The 22,694-nt window shown below is 37.8% G+C and overlaps 1 protein-coding gene across 28 annotated transcripts in view; it reads right to left on the reverse strand.

The window, feature by feature from the left end:
- Positions 1–22,694, reverse strand: part of LOC5575494 (glucose transporter type 1) — an 816,694-nt gene that overhangs the window by 204,371 nt on the left and 589,629 nt on the right. The window contains exon 2 of one of the 28 annotated variants that reach the window (XM_021843638.1): positions 9,845–10,345. The exons of the other annotated variants lie outside the window; for them this stretch is intronic. Coding sequence (XP_021699330.1) covers positions 9,845–9,870 — 26 coding nt within the window. The 5' untranslated portion in view covers positions 9,871–10,345. The remainder of the gene's footprint in view (positions 1–9,844; positions 10,346–22,694) is intronic. 28 annotated transcript variants of the gene reach the window in all.

Here is a 22,694-nt window from a genome sequence, read left to right on the forward strand (position 1 = left end):
AGAAAAATGAAATTATTTGAATGGTAGATTGATTTCCAAACTTGGCTAAGGTGGTTCTTACTGCTTATGGTAAACTTTCTCACCTGTAACAAAAATGTGTACCCACAACGTCTTTAGGATTTTGAAAACTATTGAATGGATACTATCATTTTTTGAAATACGTGGTTGTGAAAATATTTCATACTTCAAAATAGATTATATACCAAATCTGACATTTACGATGATCCTTTATGTTACTGGGCATGTTACAGTCAAGGAAATTTCTATTACGAAAAGATCCTGGAATGAAACGGGAATCGAACCCAGACACCTTCAGCAAAGCTTTGCTTTGTAGCCGCGGACTTCAGTAGTTTTGGAAATTTAGCCTCCTGAATGATTAATAAGCATTATTACTACTTAACATTACACATTTTCATTGTCTTTGCAGTTATATAGTAAAATAATAGGGGTCAGTTAGAGTTATATCTGTAAAATCTTAGAAAAATAGAAAGAAAAATTCTGAAAACACTACAATTTGTTTTGTGTGTGCCAAAGACAAAGAATTTTAAACGGTTCTTGATAAAAATTCTTCTGATGAATCTTCAACAAACAATTGGTGTAATTCTTACTTGCTTCTGACTTGCTCTATTGGGTTTTCAGTGATTCCAACTGAGAATTTTTAAATATTCCTGAAATTAACAATCTCTTTGTATTGTTTTTGTTGTTCTCTCAGAGACTTCTCTATTAATTTCACCACGTTTATTTCTTCCAGATTTATTTCTATTTAATTGCCTTAAGATAACGTTTTTTGAACTCATTACAGCTCTACTACATGTATTCTTGAAGTAATTTCTACAGAGATTGGAACACTACTTCCTGAAAAGTTTAAATAATTTTACTGGGATTTTTTTCCTTGATATCTTCTGTTAATACTGATTAAATGTTGGGAAGTACAACGTGGTATAAGTTATATGGAAGCTCGCAAAACAATCCAAGATTAGCTCAAGAACAACTTTACAGGTTTCTTTGAATTCATATACAGATTCTATAAGGAAGGCCTACAAGAATTCCTTCGAAGATTCCTGCAGAGATAAGTTATTAAGTTTCTCCAGAAATTCTCTCAGATTATCATTCAAGGTTATCAATAGAGTTGGTTCAGGGATTTCGTAAAAAATTGTTAGAGATATTCCACCAGGTTCTTCTTTTTGTTGTTTTTTTTGCGTCCTAACCTTGATTCGGCCTGCTCTTCAGCTTGGTGTTCCCATTCACACTTCCACAGTTATTAACTTATGGCTTTCTTCGCACAAATCATTCATGGCACAGATCTCCCAACTTGTGGTGATTTTGCCTTTGGAGCCGACCTTCTGAAGGTGGGATAAAATTTCGACCTTAGTAGAATAATCATTATTTGAAGAAAAATTATGGCAGTTGTAAAGAAATTATTTTCCCACAGTGAACCTTCAACATATTGGCTACAATTTTGCTGAACAAATTTGTGTCAGGAAATTTACCTATTTCTAAGAGCAACTTCACCGGTGCTCCAAATCACAGCTTTGGTCCAAATTTTTGGACCATGTTAGAAATTGGAGCATGCACCGGTGTTGCAAATGATGTTCAATTTCATTTTATACCAGTTTTCTGGTCTATTTTTTTGGAACAGGCTAACTGCCTGGTCCATTCATGGCCGGATTTGGACCAAGATTTGCGCTGTTCAAAAACTGGTTTGACACGTGTTTGTTTACCAATGCGGATTTTTCTTTCCGAAACAGGTGAATGTGCAAAAGTTGAAGTGATTTAAGAAAGCAAAGGATGCCGAAAGAAAACTAACGATTTTGGAAACATTCGAGATGCGAAGGAAAGCCGTTTGGAATTACAAAGGAAAGAGAGTTTTTAAAAATATGCTCCAGGAATTCCTTAGGAAATTACTTCCAGCAATTCCTTGGAACTTCCTCTGAATTCCAGAGTTCTTTCAGAAAATCTTTTCGAGTTTTCCAGCGATTCCTCTGAATATCTGTAGTTCATCCAAGATTTCCGTAGGACACTATTTATCTTCAGAGTTCCTCTGAGAATTAGTTCGTAGCTTCGCCGGTAATTCGTCCAAATTTCTTTCAGTAATTCCTTTGGATTTTATCCAGCATATCCTACGGAGTTGCTCCAGAGCTCCACAGGGAATTCCTTTGGATTTCCTTCATAGCTCCTTTTGGAATTATTCCGTAGTTCTTCCAAATTTTGTTACTCCGGGCATTCTTCCAAGAATTTCTTCATAGTTTCCAAGATTTGTTTCCGAGTTTCTCCAGGAATTCATTCGAAATTTGTCCTAGAATTGTATCGGAGTTTCTCAAGGAATTCTATCGTAGTTTATCTAGAAATTTCTCAAAGATTTTTTTTTCAATTTTTGCCGGTAATTCCTTTATGGATCCTCCAGAAATTCTCTAGAAGTTCCTATAGAAATTCCATGGACTCAGAAAAATTTTCTGTTGTTCCTCCGGAAATTCCTTCAGATTTCCTACAAAAATTCCTTTGAAGTTCCACCGGGAATTCCTCCGGATTTCCGCCCGAAGTTCGGAGTTTCTCCAGGATATCTTCAGAGTTCCTTTAGTTATTCCTCAGAAATATTTCGGAGTTCCTCTAGGAATTCTTCTAGAGTTACTTCGGGAGTTCCTCTGAGAATTTTTCTAGAGTTACTCCGGGAGTTACTCCGCCGCGAATTCTATTGAAGTTGTTCCGGAAATTGCTTCGAAGCTCCCTGGGAATTCGGGAATTGGTTTTGTTGATCCCTTCCGAAAAAACTGAGAAAAATACAACAACCGGTGCATGTGCGTGCGATTTGATCTATTTTTATTGGTCTATTTAATTTTGACAGCTCCATTTTTGGTCAAAATTTGGAGCAAAAAATGGATCACCGTTGAAGTTTGAACGAACTTTTTCACGTTAAGGCGAGTGCCGATAGGCCAAAGGTCATAAGGTCAAAATGGTGATTAGGCCGAAAGGGTCGTTATGCCAAATAGGCCATTAAGACGAAATGGCCGATAGTTCCAATTCTTAGATCGAATGGATTTTTAGTTGTTAGGTCAGGAAAATTTTCATTATCTAGAAGCTGCCGAAAGAATTTTAGGTTAAATGGGTTATTAGTATATAGAAGCCCACAATATCCGCTGTGAAATATAACTAGAAAGAACAGCCTTTGTTTAAAAGAAGGAAAACACACTGTTGAATGTGATAAATGGTCAAATGTAATTTCGGCCTAATGGCCTTGGCTCTAACGACATTTGGCCTAGCGGCCTGCTTCCAATCCAGTTATAGCACTAATTCTTTTCAAGGATTTCAGGGATATTTTTTCCGGTGTTTCTTCAAATAAACCTCTAGAAATACCTCCTTCAAATAACTCGCAAGTAAATAGCCTTTCTGGAAATCATTAGCACTGACACATGAAACTCTTGCAGTGATTTTGCCAGGGATTCTTCTAGCAATTACTTTAAAAATTTCTCATAAGAATCTTCTAAAACTTTATCAGGATAAATCTTCAGGCATTTCTTTTTTGTGACCAGTTCAAACCAAGGTCTGGACAAATATTGAATTCACTCTACAGTAGCAAAGCAAATCACAATCAGCAGGTGCTTACAGCAGCTATGGGCGTGAGTATCACTGGCTACTTACGCCCATAGCTGCTGTAGGAAAAAGGCATGCTTGGGGCAACCCAAAATTACTGTAGAAAAATGTTCTATTTTTCGCTGCATTTCAGCATTGCAATTAACTTCCATTTTATGCTAATTTTATGACATATTTCAGCGAAACATATCAACCAAATCGCCATACAAAAATCAAGTGCTCGGAATATGAGTATGTTCGGGATTTGAGACAAAACGGTACTGTACTAAGAAGAGCCATGTGAGTTTCTCGAAATTCAAGCCTACTACTATTACCATTCCCAGCACTGGTTCAAACATGGCCCCAGGGAATCTGCAGAAGTTCTTTCAGGAAAATATGCAATAATTACTTCAAGTATTCCTCCTGATCTTAAAAAACTTCTTTCAGGAAGAGACTCTTGCTCAGATTTCTTCTCAGAAAGCCTTACATGGATTCCTCAAGATATTTCTCCAAAAATTCTCCCATGGATTCCTCCAAAGATCATCCAGGGATTTCTCCAGAAATATCGCTACAGGGAGTTCTTCAGTTCTCCCGCATAATAATCACAGTAACGCTTCCAGAGGGATCCTTCAAGGATTACTCCAGGGATGCCTCCAGGGATTCCTTCAGCAATTTACCCAGGTAATCTCTCAAGGATTCCTTTATCAATTTACACAGGTAAACTTACATTGATTCTTTCAGCAATTTACCCAGATAATCAGTCAGAGATTTCTACAGAAACGCCTCCAAGAATTACCCAGCAATTTTTTCAGGAATATCTCCAAGAATTACTCCACAAAAATGACTACGTTGGTTCCTCTAAAAAAAAATCCAGAGATTTCTCCAGAGATTTCCTCGGGTATTCATCCATAGATTCCTGAAAGATTTTTGCAATGGATTTTCTAAAGAATCTTCCAGGGATTAGGCAAGGATTCCTCAAGGGATTCTCGCAGATATTCATCTTGAGATTACTCTTAGGATTCCTTCATGTGATACTGCAGCATTTTTCCCTTTTTTTTTTTCTTGAGGAATTCGTCTAGGGATCCCTAGAGGGAGGGGGGATTTCTAGGGATTTCTTCATGATATTTTTCTAAAAGTTCTAGAAGTCGTGGGCTTCGTAGCCGTGCGGTTACTGTCACCAAGGCATTTAGCCGCATCGTGCTAAGAAGTATGGATTCGATTCCCGCCTCAGACCGGAAAACTTTTCGTACGGAATGTTTTCCGACTGTGCCACTGGGCGTTGCATGCTGATCCGTTGTCTAGTGTGGTGCTTACTCCATAGGGCAAATTGCCCACTGAAAGCATTAACGTGCCAGTGTCTTTTTTTCTTTTTTTTAAAAAGTTCCTGGAAAATTCTTGGAGGAAATCCTGTAGGCACTCTTAGGGCAATTTCTAGGTAAATTCTTATAGGAATTCATGAGGGAATCAATAGAGGAATTCAAACAGGAATTTTCAGAAGCCAACAAAGAATCTCTGGAAAAAATTTTCGGGGAATTTCTGAAGAATTACTTAGAAAAATCTTTGGAATGATTCGTGTAGCGATTTTCTTGGAAATATCCCTAGGAGAACTCTTGAAGGAAAATTTTGAAGAATTCCTAGCGGAACCTCTGAAGAAACTCCTGATGTAGTCCCTGGAAGAATCCCTAAAGTAATCTCCGGAATAATTCCTGAAGGAATCTCGAGAGGTCTACCTGGGGAAATTTCTGCAAGTATGCTTGAAGGAATTTCTGCAGAAACCACTGGAGAAATTACAGAAGTAATTCTTCAAGATCCATGTATAAATTCCTGAATAGAGCCAATTGATAATTGCTTGAAAAGTTCCTGGAGGAATCTCAGTAAATATCATACTGAAGGAACCTATGGAGGAATAACTCACAAAATCTCTAGAAGAATCCTTGTAGAGCTTTTTCCTACAGAAATCTCTGGAATAATATTTGGGGGCATCCTCATAAAAACACTTGACAAAACTCATGGAGTACTTGCTGAAGGTATTCTTGAAGCTCTTTCGGAACCGGTCTTAAAAATCTATTAACAATCAAAAATTTTCGTTGGAGGAATTATTGGAGCAATCTCTGACGAAATACCAGTTCAATTTCTGAAGAAATCGCTGTATGGATTACGATAGAGATCACCTTGGAAGCATTTCTGGTACAATCTCTGGAGTAATCTTCGAAGGAACTTCTGGAGAAATCTCTGAAAGAGAGCCTGAAGAAATTACTGCTGAAAACATTGGAGATATTTCGTGATAAACTCTTGATGGAATATCTGGAGGTTTACTTGAAGGAATACCTGGAGCTACATATATCTGATCTGGTCTCAAAACATGAATAATGGCTTGTCGAATGATGCCGTTTTTTTTTCTTTTATTTTTTTAAATTGGCCTAACGGAAACGGTTATGGGTATTCCGATATTATAATATTGTGTGATTGGGCTCACAATCAAGATAGCCGTAGCGGTAAACACGACTAAGCTGAGGGACATGGGTTCGAATCCTATCCACAAAGTTCTTTTCAAGTTGGGAATTTTCTCGCCTTTCCGGAGCATAAAATAACTTCGTATCGTCCACACGATAAACACATGCCATAATGTTCAATCTGCAAAGATAGTTCTATGTAAAAAAAATCTCATTGAACACTTAGCTGAGAAGCAGGCTTTGTTCCTGTGCACTTGATGCCAAGAAGAAGAGTAGTTGGCATGGTGACTGTTTAGATCTTGATGAAAAATTTCGAGCTGTCACATGATGGGACTACATGATGGTCTGAGAATGTCCACGTCACACCCTACAGGAACCGGAATTTCCGACTAGATCTGGCCAAATCTTATTGTTGGTTCCCTTGGTGCTCTGGTAAATCAGAATGAAAAATCGTGAAATTTGAACCGTCGTAAAATACATGCGAATGAACTTCTGCATATGATATGTACCAGTTTCTTCTGAAACAGGTTCCACGTTTACTTGTCCCCTTATGTCCAATGGAAATCGCATCAAAAATAGATATTTGAGAGCGTTTCAAAGTCATGGGTAATTTTGACCCTTAATGCATAATGTGTCACTCTTCTGGTAGCGTCACTCCTAGAGGTCGCTGAAAGCTTCTTTTAGCACGAAAATGATCGTTTTCAGACAATTTCAGATTTATATCTCTTTTCTCTAAAATGTTACAGCTCTTTAAAAGTGGCGTTTGCCAAAAATGACCCCAATGCACAAGAAAGGTTAAAAAACTGCTAAGTTTTGCTAAAATTGCTCCTCCATTGGAACTTCAGGGTACTTGAGATTTTCCAGTTGAATAAGAAATGAACTTGCTACAGAAGGCCTTAGATAGTCTCAGTGCTAAGGTGTTGAATTCAAGACATTTTTTCACAGCTGTATGGTTCTGCTTGTGTTTAAACTGCAATATTGAAGCACCCTAGGACACTCCAAAATATTGTGAATTGAAGATAGCATATCCTTGGTCAACAGAAAATTTCAAAAACATGTTTTTAAATCGTTTATATGTATGTGCTGAACAAATGCTACGTTGTCTTTATTAAATGCACATTAAATTCATGTTATACTACGTAAATAGAATTGAGTTTTGAGAGGTGTTGAAATTATTCCATTTTCAGATTTTTCGTTAAAAATCGACTCCAACACCAAATTTAATATAAATTTTGAACTCCGGAACTATTGAAAAATATTTTAAAATTTTGGAGAATAATATAACATTAGAATCTAGCATTGAACGTAGCATTGGCTAACTGTAAAATGTAAGTTCAGGCAAACTATCCGAGCAAAGTTGAATAGCAAAATGATAACAAATCTTTTTACCTGGTTATTATCATTTGATAACTGATTTTGTTATCACCTTGGCTGAACTAACAGCCGACATAACAAAAATGAGAACTTAAATTTGTATGTCAAATAACAAAGTAATAGAAAATTATGTTATCACTGAGTTCAAGTTGATAACTCAATTTGCATCATCATATTTTTTTAATTTTATGGTCATAAATCACAGATAAATTTTGAGAGATGAGTGTTTGGATGAAACTTACGCTCCAAACAATTTTACAATATTTTGTATGACAAAATGTTAACTTTGTTTAAAAACACACGCTTTATAAAAATGTTATGGGAAAGATGCGTGATAACATATTTTGTTATCAAACTGTTATCAAAAATGTCTGTCAATACAATGATAAACAATTTTGTTATCATTCGGTTATCATTGATAACATAATATCAAAATGATTACAGCGATAATAAAAGTTGTTATCATTTTGATATTATCCAGTTATCCGACTTTGCTCGGGAGTGTTCATCCTCGTACGAGGATTGAATTCTGAGTAAATTTAGAATACATCTCACTTAGTGCTCTCTGTAACAAACATAATCCGCAACGCACCATGAGAAACAGTTTATAATCTTTTGCTACAGCTCTGACTATATCGTGGAGTTAACAGTGCATGAGGAAACCCACCTAAAAAAGCTCCAAACCAGGGTGAATAAACGAGAAAATGAGTTCTGTCATCGCTCTCTCTTTGGGCTTTGTCATGGGATGTTTTTCATCATTTGCTTTGCATTTTGAAATCCGTAAACAAACTATGCATGATAAACCGATAACACTCAAATTTATGGTAAAGAATGAGCTATCATTTTGTCAATGAGCAATATTTTTGGTTGTGGCTGTCATCGAATTTTCGCGATTTGGATGTGGGAATTTGAAAAATATGCTGTTGTGCTCAGAAAAAGCTACCATGCGGAATTTAGAATTTGATTAATTTTGAAGAAATTCAAAAACCCAATAAAGGCTAATGGACACTTCAGTGTTTGTAGTTATTTTGGTTAAAAGATCCTTCGCAAAGCTAGGGATTTCTGGCAAAAAATAAAATAAATAGTTTCTGTTCTAGAAGCCAGCATTTTCATTCGAAAATGCATCATATTTTGTTTTTTCAATGACGCAATTATTTTATTAAGATAAATGCCAGAGACAATCTTCACGTATTTAGAACATCTTATTGTCCGTAATAGAGCCGGCTCATAACGATCAAATTGCTTAGAGGGGGAATATGCCCCCTGATATTTAGTCCCTGAGCTGTTAGTAAGGTTTTATCAAGATCAGCGTTGCGAATGTCTCGAATGCTTGAGATTTTTCAAGCTCACGCAACTCAACAGCCAAAAAATCTTGCATGAGTTGGCTCATCTGATTGATTCATTGGCTTGTATTTCCACAGTTTTTTTTTTCACGCAAAGCACTTTTTCTTTGTTTTATGTTACAAACATAACAAACTTCTCTTATGTAAACAATAACATTGGGTTTCAACAGATTTGCGATGAATGCTTTTATTGAAACATGAGAAATTGATTTTGCATCAAACTCTCATGCGTGAGTTTTGCGAAGCAGATCTCAAATCTCTCACAGGAGAACTTAATGATTGAGATTTTAGAGTAAGTCTTCCAACAATAATTAAGATCAACGAATAAAAAATAAATGCACAGCAATGGATATACAGAAAGAAAAATCCATGTAAACTTCAGCGTAAAATCATGCACATGAAGGGAATGCCAATTATGTTGCAAATTTACACGTCGCATCGTATAAAATTACAATGGAATCATGAAAGTTTCTGCTATATATCGTGTAATCCAGCATGGGTTCTAACGGATTACACAACAATTCGCATAAATTTACATGATGATGATGTAATATTACACGATGGTCATGTAAAATTGCGACAAATCTGGCATTCCCTTTATGTGTATGATTTTACGCTGAAATTTACACGGATTTTTCTTTCTGTGTACCTAATTATAAATTTTGACAAGCAAGACTAAATCTGTAAAAAGTTTTACTCACTTGTAAAACTGTAAAATGACAAATTAGTAAAACAATTATTTATTCCTACATCTAATTCAAAAAGTATTAAAACTTCAATTCAAGGAATTATACCATTTAAGGCTTACATGACTAATTCACTCAAAATAAAAACCACTAGCTCATTCAGGGGACATTCGTTTTGATTGTTTTTCATCTAAATCGAGCTGATTATTTGCAGACACTGTTTGATTGCTTCTGCCTTTGGCGACACAAATAACCGAAAGAGAAAACGAAATACGCGAAAATTATACTAATAGAAGTGGGATTGGCATATCGGAATCGGAACTTGGGAAGGATACCAGGAATGGGTGCTTTTTCGGGATAGGTTGGCTTTGGGTTTCGATACGTATAACTCTATTTGTTACACACAGTCTCGGTTACTTACCCATACGAAATATCACCGTACGACATTGTGAATTAGTTTATTTTACTATTTCCTTCTTCCTTCTTATACAATATATGATTACTCTTCTATCGAGGATTGGATCCTGTATTTTGCTATTTCGTGTTTTACTTCACTCGTGAATCAATGCGTTGTGCTAAGATTAGTCTTCTAAAAGGGACCCCGGGGGACCGAACCGAAAGAGGTCGTTTTAGAGTTCAGGGTTTTTTGGGGGACTCAACGCAGCTTGAGAGCTTGAAAGGAACTTTCTATTTCTCGATTGGCTTTCGACTTGATGAGTTTTTTTCTTTGTAATGGTTTTGTGTCTCAGTCTCTCTCCTTAATTGTAAATTTCTATGATTCTCTCTGTACTACGATGGAATGTTTTTTTTGTTACTACTTGCACCGTTATTGCAAATATCCTGTTTCGATCAATTTTTTAGATCGGTAAATTACAAGAAAATCAATGTTTCCTCATCGATGCATTATTACCGCTATACGAAGCTATAACAGAGAGAAAAGGTTCCAATGAATAGGGTTGATTTAGGGTAAGCTTGAGGTTTGAATAATTCAAGTGGAAAAATAAAATAATCATCAATATCTCGAAATCATATCTTCAATCAACGAATCATCACGCTCTACGAAACACCACTTGTCGATTACACAGAATATTCAACACGTTTCCATAAATTGTTCATACTAATGAGATTTAAAGATCTTCAAAGCACCATTGAATAAACTTTAGTGTTGTTCCATTAGATAAGGGACAAAATGTCCAAAGACTAAGGTTTATAAATCCGACGTTTTGGCTCTCAATCTTTTGTCACCCAACTCTTCGTTACACAGCAAGAAATAAAATGTATTTTGTCGTATAAATATCGTGAATGCATAAAAAACCGAGTGATGAAACAATTTAACTTTTGCTGTGCTGGAATGGAAAAATTCTACTTTGTTGCGAGACTTTAATGAACCATATTTTTTATAGAGAAGAGCATTGTACACGATTTTCAATTTTAAATATTGCTTTGCGAGTAAAGAATTGTTGGCTTTGTCATTATCAGATATGTTTGTAATATTTTTTTAACTATAAATTAATCCAAATTTTATTAAATTATTTCTAAATTCAACAAATTGTTTTCTGTCTGTCTTGCTTTTTCTCCACACAGACAGAAATAAATTCAACATGTGTCATCTACCCCGTCGCAAACATGATGCACACTTACATTTTTTTAATCAAGTCTGCCCAATTGTTTAGAGTCGCGGATCAAATCTCGAAAACTACTTCATATTATGCCATCAAACGAGCTTTGTGTTGTAAATTTAAAGCTTCTAGAAATGTAGTTTTCCGTTACATTTGACTTAATTTCGTAACAAATTATTCAATCACATAAATCACAGAAATTACAAAATTATACACGTGACGAATGATTTTACAGTTCAAAAGCAATTAATCTGACGCCGTTTTGTTGTTTGCACTAAATATTTGGCTTCAAATGAAATTTTTGTCACGGTTAATATAATTTTTTCATAGCTGTGTAGTAGGCCGTCCCTTATTTTACGAAAATGCGAAATGTTATAAGTTCGTCATTGTAAAGTGCTCGTTTTGGTAAGAAAAAAATCAGTTAAAAATTTGAAGTCCGTACATGGACGCTAAGTGGTCCCCCAACGGACCTGAAGGTATTAGGAGTAGATGACCCCGTGCGCAAAATCGAGCTCGCTGCTCTAGTGCACGCAGCATGAGTATGAAATGCCACCAATAACAAATTGTTCTGCGCCCGTTGATAATTAGCATAGAAGTTTGTTTTCTTTGGGATGATTCAAATATTACGTAACGCAAAATTTGCCAATTTTAGACCCTCTCCCTCTCCTACATAACAACTTTTGTATGGAAAAATTAAAATTTGTGTGTGGACCGTAACACTACGGAAGACTCCCTCCCTCTCCCTGTCGCGTTTCGTAATATTTGAACGATCCCTTTGAAGTTATGAATTTTATGTCAGCGTGCAGTGTTGTGAAGATATCCACAGTATAAAATATTATTTAACCTCAAATTATATGCTGATTATCAATTTGTTACTAGTGGCTATTCGTACTCATGTTGCGTACACTAGAGCAGCGAGCTCGATTTGGCGCACGGGGTCATCTACACCCAATACCTTTAGGGTCGTTGGGGGACCACTTAGCGTTCACGTACGGACTTCAAATTTTTACCTGATTTTTTTCTTACCAAAACGAGCACTTTACGATGACGAACTTTCAACATTTCGCATTTTCGAAAAATAAGGGACGGCCTACTGTGTAGCTGAACAAACTTATTTCGATGCCTAACTAAATCTAACATTTCTCTCCCATATTTTAAGATAATCTAGGGGCCTTCTTTAGCCGAGAGGTTAGAGTCCGCGGCTACAAAGCAAAGCCATGCTGAAGGTGTCTGGGTTCGATTCCCGGTCGGTCCAGGATCTTTTCGTAATGGAAATTTCCTTGACTTCCCTGGGCATAGAGTATCATCGTACCTGCCACACGATATACGAATGCGAAAATGGCAACTATGGCAAAGCAAGCTCTCAGTTAATAACTGTGGAAGTGCTCATAAGAACACTAAGCTGAGAAGCAGGCTCTGTCCCAGTGAGGACGTTAATGCCAAGAAGAAGAAGAAGAAGCCCAGGATTCCTAGAGAATTTTGCTTAGGACAATGTCCGCATATTCCAAAAAATTGCGCCCTGGACTCTGTGACAATGATGTTTACGCTTATGCCCGAATTTTGCTCGTAATTCTGAAAACCACATGAGGTTATCTCAACCAAATTAATTATAAAATCTTGACCAGAACTGTAAAAAAATCTGTTTCCTTCGGAATTTCAGTCAAGACTTATTTTTTATTCCAGCCCCTGAAGTCTGTAGTGAAGTGGTCCCGGATTTTATTAGAATACTGCTCAATTCTGTCAAAAATCTGCCCCGATTATGATGCCTGTTGGTTTTGATAATTTTCAAGGCTTAAATATGTTTCAGTAAGATCTTAAACAAACCAGATCCTTGAAAATCCATATTGGGCCTGTCCAACGTACGGCTCCTGGATAGAAAATACAATATTGCGCATTTCTTTCACCACTGGACTATCGCAGAAGTTTTTACAAGTGCGGAAATGCTAATAAAAGTGCGCGATTGCATCAAATCGAGTCGGTGTCTTCAGCGGGGTTATTCCTCGAAGTCCGAACAACTACCCCGCTGAAGACACAGAAATGATTCGATGCAATCTCGCACTTTTATTCGCATTTTCGCACTTATGAAGCCGCACTTCGCAGTCCAGTAGTGAAAGAAATATACAATACAAATAAAATTGAACATATTGTAACAGTACCATTCATAACATTGGAAATACAATGCAGTATATTGTAAGATAATATTACAATTACAGTAACAAGTGTTCACTAAAAATGAGATTGATATCAGTACCTTTCTGTAATTAAAGTAAAACATATATTTTTTTTTCTCTAGGAGAATTGCTCTCTGAACTCTTAAATCAAGTCCCAAACGCAATGATAGCGGAACGGCAACAGAAAACAGAACCGGTTTGCCAGCATGAACTATAACATTCTTGTCGACTCTTTGTTGGTTCACTTACATGCGCTGACAATTTAGGCAAGATGGTGTGATTCATGCTGGCGAAACGGTTCTGCTTTCCGTTGCCGCTTCGCTATCATTGCGTTTGGGCCTTAATGGGTGGCATGTTTCCTTTCGCTCGGGTGCTGTCAGTTTAATCGAAGATGGTGTCGAAACAGCAAGCACGCCACGAGCGTGTTGTATGGTTTTACGAAACGCTGTACGTGCCAAAAGAAAGGAACTCGAACAAATTACCGCAGTACCGTGTCATTGAGGATTTTTTCGGCTTTTCTGGTGCTCTAGTGCACAAAAATAGTTGGCAGACAAAGGATACGAAGCAGTTGACCTCGAGGATCCGGAAGAAGCACGTTAGTGCCGTCCAGCGCTCTTGTGAGAGCATTGCGACTAAGTTGCGTCATACGGCTGATCTCCAATATGCATTGACGTTTATTTTTTTGAATAATAAACATTATATTTTTAATAAAAAAATATGAATTTCTTGAAATGAAATGATTTTGTGTACTATATGGCTGAAAAAACTACTTATTTTACTGAACATCAATTATAATAAACAGTCGACTCTCCATATCTCGATGTTCTACATCTCGAAATCTCTCCCTATGTCAATGATTTCTTCGGTCCCTTCATCATGCATACAATTTCTTTCTCCATATCTCGATATCCTCCTAATCTCGATATCTCCATATCTCGATGCGTTCCTGTTAATTTTCCTATTTCAAATTTTCTCTTTGTATGTCGATATTATTAATATCGAAGGTTACTAGACCAAATTTTTGGGATTCAAAACATATTTAGAACGCGAAATGACGTCTGAATGTTTAATATTTTCATGGTAACGGAGTGGTTTTCAATCTAGTTTTCAATAAATATTGTCTCGATCTCTCCCTATCTCGATGGTCCCTTCGATATCGAGATGTGTAGAGGCGACTGTGGTTGCATTTCAAACAACCCTGAAAGCGATTTACATATAACACATAAACATTTTCCACGCAAGAATTTTGGATTGGGGTTTCAAAATACCATTGAAAAGATTTTTTCGCAAAATTTTGGCAGTGTTTTCATGGTTGCAAGATTCCACAGAACCCTAATCGAGATTGAAAAACTCACATTTCTTAGTTAGATTTATTACAAAATTAATATAAAACTCTGCAAATCATTCTCAACAATTAAAAATTAAATTTTTTGAATGACGGTTTTCTCAAAATCAAGAACAGTATGATAACAGAATCTTAGAAAGGATGTTGAATTCAGACAGAAAATAAATGCAGGCCTATTTAGATTGAGCTTTACAGACTTCTTCAGTGTCGAGTGTTCGACTTAAAGACGAGTCTGTTAGTCTAACTACTATCTACAAGACTACTAAATATTTAATAATCTAGGGGGAACATGGTCCCGGATGACCTGCTGGGCAGATTGTTGACAACGAGTTCTGTATCTATCGATCGAGTCACCAAAGTATTCATCGAGTGTTTTTATCTCGGCCAGACGGTGGACCTCAGTTGTTCTCATTCTCGGAGGACTATTGAGGATCATCCGAAAGAAGTTATCCTGTCGTCAACGAACAGCGATAGAGAACCGCATTCAAGTAGCTGAGGCATGTCCGAGGTGAACAGGTTGTATAGTAGGAGACCCAAATTACTTCCCTGTGGAACACCTGCGGGGATGATGAGTGGGTCTGAGTTGACTCCATTGAGGGAAACCCTGGACGTCCTGTCAAATAGATAGTTTTTGATGATTTTCACCAAATAGGTGAGAAGATTGTATCGGTTCAGTTCTACACCAGGCTATCATGCCAGACGTTGTCGAATGCTTTTTCAACATCGAGCAACGCCATGGCAGAGGATTTGACAAAGGACTTGTTCCGCCTGAGAATGTTGGTTACTCAAGTCAGTTGGTCAGCCCAACTGTTCCTCGAGTAAGATGTTGTTTTGATCGGCTGCCAAAAGAAGTCGTCTGTTGATCGCTTTATTAAAAAGCTTTAATAACCCTGAAAGAAGGCTGATGGGGCGATAGCTTTTGGAGGAAGAAGAATCCTTCCCAGGTTTCCTGATGGGGATGACTTTTGCTGACTTCCACGGTGAGAGGAAGTAGCTAAATCGGAGGCAGTGATTGAATATCAGTGCCAGATGTTGATAGAACTGGAGACTCAATTGCTTGAGCTCAAAGTTCAGAATATTGTCCAAAACTGGTGCCTTCATGTTTTTGGATGTTTTGACATAGGCCAGCAATTCGTCAGCAGTGATCTCCAACTGCACCGAGAAGTCGTTGGGAGATCGGTGTAGGGTGGCTGCTTGTTCAGAGACAGCAGCTTCGTGTGGGCACGGAATGTTTAGTCCTAGATTGTGTGAGTTGACGAAATGCCGACCTATCTCAGCAGCCTTCTCCGCAGGGGTTATAAAGCGATCCTTAGAGTCGGTGTTGTCTAGTGGGATCAACGGTGGAATTGGTCTGGGTTTGGTTTTGAAAATGTTGGTCATCTTCAAGAATGGCCTAGTACAATCTGGAAGAGAGCGGATCTTGTTGAAAAAATCTTCGTTCCTAAGGTCCACCATTCTGGCCTTGATAATTTTGGATATGCGATTAACTTCGCTTTTCAACGTAGGCAGACCAGTGCGTTGGTACTGCCTACGTTTAGTGTTGCTCGAACAAATGAGATATTTGGTAATTCTGTCGATAGAAAGGGTGTTGCTCACCTGACCAGATGTTGGTACATACTGCTCTCGGGCCTCGGAGATGGCCTCTTCGATGCTCGTTGGTAGTTCGACTGTAGTTCCGATATTGATGATAGATTGGCTTTTCAGTCTTAACAAAATTAAAAACTGTTATTTTATTTTATTTAATTATATATAACAGTTTTTAATTTTGTCAAGACTGAAAAGCCAATCTATTATCATCTTCGATGCTCTGCAACTGCCGGTCGACGTCTTCAATGGACGCCTGAGGAGCCTCGTATCCGATGTTGGCGTCGACACACCGCTGAAATCGACCCCAGTCGACACGGTGGTAGTTGCACCAAGTGACTCGATGCCGGTTGACCAGGGAGGGAACCAACTTCAGCCACCACCGGGTAGTGGTCCGAGCTGAGGTCTTGATGAACGACCGGCCTGGAGATGTTGCCGTCCATGTTGGTCAGGAAGACATCGATGGTTGAGTGGGCCCTGGACCGGCTCAGGCGGGTGGGTGCATCCGGGCTCAGGATTATGTAGTGGCCGTCCTCCAGGTCCTGTTGCAGGATGAGACCATTTCTGTTCCGCCGAGTGTTTCCCCATGCTTCGTGCCTTGCGTTCAGGTCGCCAGTCAGAATGAACTGCCCCTGCCGCCGAGTCAGCTTGATGAGGTCTTGTTTTAGAGGTATCCACCAGAACACACGGCCTCGATGACTTGCAGCTGGAAGCTCGGCAGCAGGGTGCAGTTTGTGTTGTTCCGCAAAGCAATCGCAACGCCTCCGCCTTCGGAGCCGCATCGGTCAAGCCTTACAAGCCGGAAGTCGAGGATGAAGACATTAACTTCCGGCTTGAGGTGCGTCTCCGTTATTACGGCTACATCGATGCCTTCCTGAGCTAGGAAAGCAGAAAGTTTCCGGGTTATGCTCCTTAGGGAGCAAGCGTTCCAGTTTACGATCCTGGTGATGGCCATATTTTGAAAGATACGCAAATACCACCGAGTTGGCGGCGTCAATTAGTTCCGACTTGGAACGGCAGGCGCGCAGCCGTTGGAACAAGTTCCTGGTGTACTCCAACATTTGCTATTCCCCCATCCATGAGTAGGTGCTTTCTGCACCGGTGAAGCAGCGGCGGCGGCTGCAAAGGGATGCTGAACGGAGGAAGCCGACTGGCGGGATGCCTGCCGGTGGTTCGGTGGAAGCGGTGGCAGATTGGGCATCTGGTAGCGGGAGTTGGATAGTGTTCCTCAATCAGCGGTGGGGGTGGCCGGCGCTGACGCTGTCGTTCCTAGACTAGACGCTAGACTGGGCGCGTTAACCAACTATGCCACAGTGCGGGTAACGATTCTGCAGCGCAATCGGTCAGCTTGAAACCTGAGGACCTGGTATTCAAAATCATGAAGAATGAGTAGTCGCATGCATAGTTTTCGTACAAAAACTCAAATATCCTACAATACTGGTATCTCCGGTGGCCATTTCTGGGTTATTTCGGTGATTCAGAATCTATATTCACAGCCCACGTGAATACCAATTCAACAATATGAGGAATGTTTAGATTACTTGTTTAGTTACGAAAATACAGGTTGTCAAAGTAAGGGTCTCTAAAGGAACTTTTTTCAGATGTAGCAGGTTCCCAGTGACCACAGTGATCAAATCCGGATCTCCGGGAGGGTTTCTGAAATAAGACATATGTGCCTTTCATTTAAGCCCAACAGAACTAAATTCGGCCAACACACTGATATTTGCGAGCTGTTTGAATTTTTGGGTCGAACACGACCCTAAGTCACAATTTGTAACGTTTTGTTAGGGACAAAGGAAGATTAAATATAAAATTTGCGAATACGATGGATTTCTTCAAGTCGAGTCTAGTACGCAACACTGCAGATGACTTTAAAGTTGAGATCGAAATACACGTATTTATCAAAGGATACACATTCGGTTTTCATTCGCCTAAAAACAAAGTCACATCAATGTGTGTTGAAAACTGGGTACATTCACAATTGCGAGCTGTAACTTTCATCATTGTAATGTTTTCTGCTGAATGAAACTGTTTGTCTTCCGCTTTTATTTCTGATGAAAATTTCTTCTTTATACATCCCATTTATGAACCACATTTCTTCAACCAGATATGGTGCTAGGTACTCACTCTGTCATTCGTTCATATCTGTCAGTTTCCACGATTCTGCATCACCCAGTCGAAAGGCCGATTTTTCTCGTTCATTTGCGAAAAACGTGGCCCCATTTTTTCTCAGCCCCGAGTAACAAAGGATGAGTTGAATACAAAAGTAGCACAGGGAGTTATGGACACATGAAATAAGACAACCGTAATGGGGCGCAGGTTAGCTAGCCAGAATGACATTCCGAAGGGCCTTTGTGTGCTGCCCTCGCCGTCCATTTTATAGTCCATTTTTTTCTCGGTTCGGAAACATTTTCATCATGGAGTTTCTAAGAGTGACCTACTGATATGGTCACGGACATAGTTGCCCAGCACGTTTGCAAAGTGTTGCCACTTTGGTAGTGCAAAATGTGCGTCCCCTGTGATAGCCAGAAACGACCGACAGGAACACACTGGGAGCTGTTTTAGGAAAAGATGGCCAAAATCTTTAAAAAGCGGTTTCTGCACCATCGCTTAGGCTTTAAACCTAGTTTAATAATATGGGCAAACGTGGTATATAAGGTGTCCAAGAAAGCATGAGCACGATTTCACCATACTGCCATTTCAAAACTAGAGACTAATGAATAATTAAATTAAAATGTCGCAGATGAACCAGCCATAGGGCTGAAAATCTTCTTAATAAAGATAATAATAATAATAATAAATTAAAATGTGTTGATAACGTAACATTTCTTTGAAGCATCTTTTATTAGTCTTGCACAAATCTCGTTATTTTTGAGCGACTTTATTTTACAAAATTTGTTCTATGTCAGAAAGTGCGTTTAATAAAAATCTTAAAAATATACTTATCAGCGACGATATGATAATTGATCGGACTATCACTTATTCAAATTGCAATTTCAAACATAAGCATGAAAAATTTGTATTGGAACTAGAAGTCCGATTCCAGCCGTGGTCGATTTGCAAATGGTCAAAAACCAAATCCTTATATTTACGTAAGAACAAGAATTAATCAGAAATTAAAGTTGCCAATCCAAGAGAATAGCGATTATCCTTTCGTAAATCTGAAATTAATTCTTTTTATTACTTTTTAAAATACCTGAAGGGTTATAACTTCGTGATGTTGTCTTATGTGGAGAGAAAAATACGATATTTTTCTAATTTTACCATTTTTTTCATGTGTTCTCTAAAAATAAGTCAAACTAAAATTTAAGTAAAACATCTTTGATACAATGTACTTGAACTCACCACGGCGAAAGATTTTGATAAAAACATATTTTACTTGTATTCTTCCAACAAAAACAAAATTTAGGGTATGTGCTGACTAGATAAGAATTGATTTTCTACAATCCAAATTTTCAATGTAGGCGATTATTAAATCAAACAAATTTATCACAGATGCTGGTTGAAATAGCCTATAGAAAAATACAAAAATATAAAAATAACAAGCAATTTTGCCTAAGATATCAATATACTTCGATTTAGTTTTCAAGGAAGAATTATGGTAATTTGGAATTTCTGGAAATATTGATTATTCCACTAAGGTCGAAATTCAGCCAAAATACATGTTTAAGAAATACCTTTAGTACCTACTGTTTTTATGTTTAGCAATTTCGGCATGAAAGAGTAAAAAATAAAAAATATTTTGAGGTTATATCACCAACGTGCTACAATTTCTGCGATATCCAAGACCCGAAGTTTTGATCGCCCTTTTTCTGAAACGGTCCCATTGTGCGCCATCGTCAACGGTCAGCATCACGGCGACACAGACAAGGGTCCACACGGTGTGCATTGTCCTGTCTGTTTTACTCCGAAGATTGCTTCTGCTTTGGGTACACAAAAGACTGACGGATGGATGACAGCGGTTTGAGCTCTTATCACACTTTTGCCAGGCGTTTCTTTTAGATTTTTTTTTGTGTTCGCATTGCTTGCAAGCAAATTCCGCGTGATATTAAAACAGAAATCGTTTGCTTTTTTTTCAAGGCTGTTGCTCTAAACAAAGCACGACTTTGTAAATTATTTCGCTTTATGAACTAGCTTTTTGGTTTTATAGGACGAGCGATACATATTTCAAACAGTGTTGCCTGCTTCGCTCTTGTCGGACCTCATGCACTCTAAGTTGTCCCTTTTCTAATTGAATCTGAATGAAAACGAACAAGAGCTTATGATTTCTGAGCACCTGTACCATGCTTCTCAAAATTTCAGTTATAATCTTTTAGAGTGCGATGGAATTCTTAAAACTTAGAAGACTTTTTAAAGAAATTATTGGCAGAATTTCTGACAGCATTTTCAAAAAGACCCAAACTACATTGTTTTCACTATTTCGTTTATCTGAGGCTCAATCGACCCGAGTTTTTATTATTTGTAAATATTGAAATAGTAACATTTTCTTAAAATTAAGTTTATGACAATATCCTTGTAGTGTTTTCAACAAATGATTCTGCTCTTTAATTATGCGAACCGTTTCTTGATATGAAAATCATTATCCTCCGTCCCAAACTCACAGCATGTCACAAGAGTAATTAAAAGTTTTTTTTTTCATAACAAATCATAAAAATAACATTATTCTAAGTGAGGTCACTAGCATGTTACTCGAAAGAGTACCGTCAAAAAGTTTTTTACCCTACCTAGAAATGACGCTCCCAGGAAGATGTTGCAGCCCGCGGAATTTTTCTTGCAATTAAAGCTAATTCAATCATTTTAGTTTCGTCCTTTGTCGCTATCCGAGTCGCTAACTGGCTGCTTGCTTGCTTGTGTCGTCGTCAGCTATCGCCGTTGAAATATGGGTCAGCACTGCGCTGCTTTAATTGCTGTTGCTGATGCTGTTGGCCTTATATCTAGCAGCAAACTCCTAAGTTTCCGTCCCGGAACCGGTGAAGGTATGAAACCGAACTAATTGGAAGATAGCTCAATTAGCTAATTGAGTTGGGAAAATGCTGACAGTTTGATGCGTTTTACGAGGCTTGCTCTCATCGTAAGAATCCCAGGGAGCATTTCCAGCTTAAATCTCAAATAGCGTAGATGTGCCATTTCCAAATGGAATTAAATTTCGTACAAGTATTATAGGCTAATATGACATTTCCCTTCAAAAAAAAAAAAAAAAAAAAATACTTAACATTGTAACTAGATAACTATATAGAATCCACGCTTATTTTTCTCACTGTACTTTTTATTTAAAAAAAAAATATATATATGATATTTTTTTTCTAGAGTTTCATTCTAAGAGAGACATATCCTGCTCTTCAGCATGTTTCAATATAAACTCTCGTGCAAAAGTTTGGGTTCACCTCCTAAGAACACACAAAAGTATTTTGTGCATATCTTTGTGATTACACGTCTAATTGAAACTCATTTGAAATACAAATCATACATTGTAAGTTTTTTGGCAAAAAACATATTTTGAATTATTTTTACTTAATCCTAACTTGAAGTTACGACATTAAAAAATGCACTAAAAAACATGGCTAATTATCTCAGTATTGGATCAATCATTTTTTGTTGTCTAGATATATAGAAAAAAGTTGCATCATAGTATTATATCGGATGGCTACAAAAACTTGCGTAGTTTCATTTAAATTAAAAACATTCAGTCTGAAAAAACCATTTCTGTTTTCGTTATGAGCTGTAAATGCTCCACAGCTTCACCCGTTCGTCGAGTGGGTAATTTGTTGCAATAATAAGGCACGGAGCGTTTCTTCGATGTTGCTTTAGCTGGACCGACCGAAACCGCATTTGGAGCTAAACTCATCTCGGTTTCCGATCCAATTACCAATTCTGGGCTGATTCTGCTTGCATGGAATATTCACCGGTTTCATGCATTGCAATTGGGTAAAAATTGAATTTAGTGCGTACGCTTCGAAGTAGCTCCATGCTGTTCATGGAGTTGTGCTGCACGTTCAGATGGAATTTGCATTTAGATAACGAGCGAAGACATACATCAGCACCAAGGACTGTCTTAGTCAGCATTGGCGTTGGCCTCCGTTCATGCATCACCAAGTGGGAGCTTCAATGGAGGACATAATAGTTTTCTGGGTGGAGAAGCTTCAACGTTAAGCCTGGCACTAGGCTGGCATAAAAATTTAAAAATTTGCTCTTGATTTCGTTGATCCTAGTAAAGCAAAGGATATCTTAAGAATTTAAAACGAAACAATAATTTTAAACAAAACATATGTAGGGATCATCCGATGGATCCCCAGTGATCCCTACATATGTTTTCTCAAAAATCGTTTTAAGAATTTCTTTACATTCATCATATTTCTGTTTACTCTTATTTGTTTCACTTCTGTTACTCCCTCCAGAATCAATTCAAGAGTGACAATCAAAATTTCTTCTGGATTTATTTCAAGACTGCTATAGGATTTTTTAGGAACTACTTCAATACTACTAGTTCCTACCAAAATTCTTCCCAATGTTTTCTTCAACTTACAGTCAACTCTCCATTACTCGATATTCCGT

The sequence above is a fragment of the Aedes aegypti genome, chromosome 2, assembly GCF_002204515.2.
Source record: "Aedes aegypti strain LVP_AGWG chromosome 2, AaegL5.0 Primary Assembly, whole genome shotgun sequence".
NCBI lineage: Eukaryota > Metazoa > Arthropoda > Insecta > Diptera > Culicidae > Aedes > Aedes aegypti.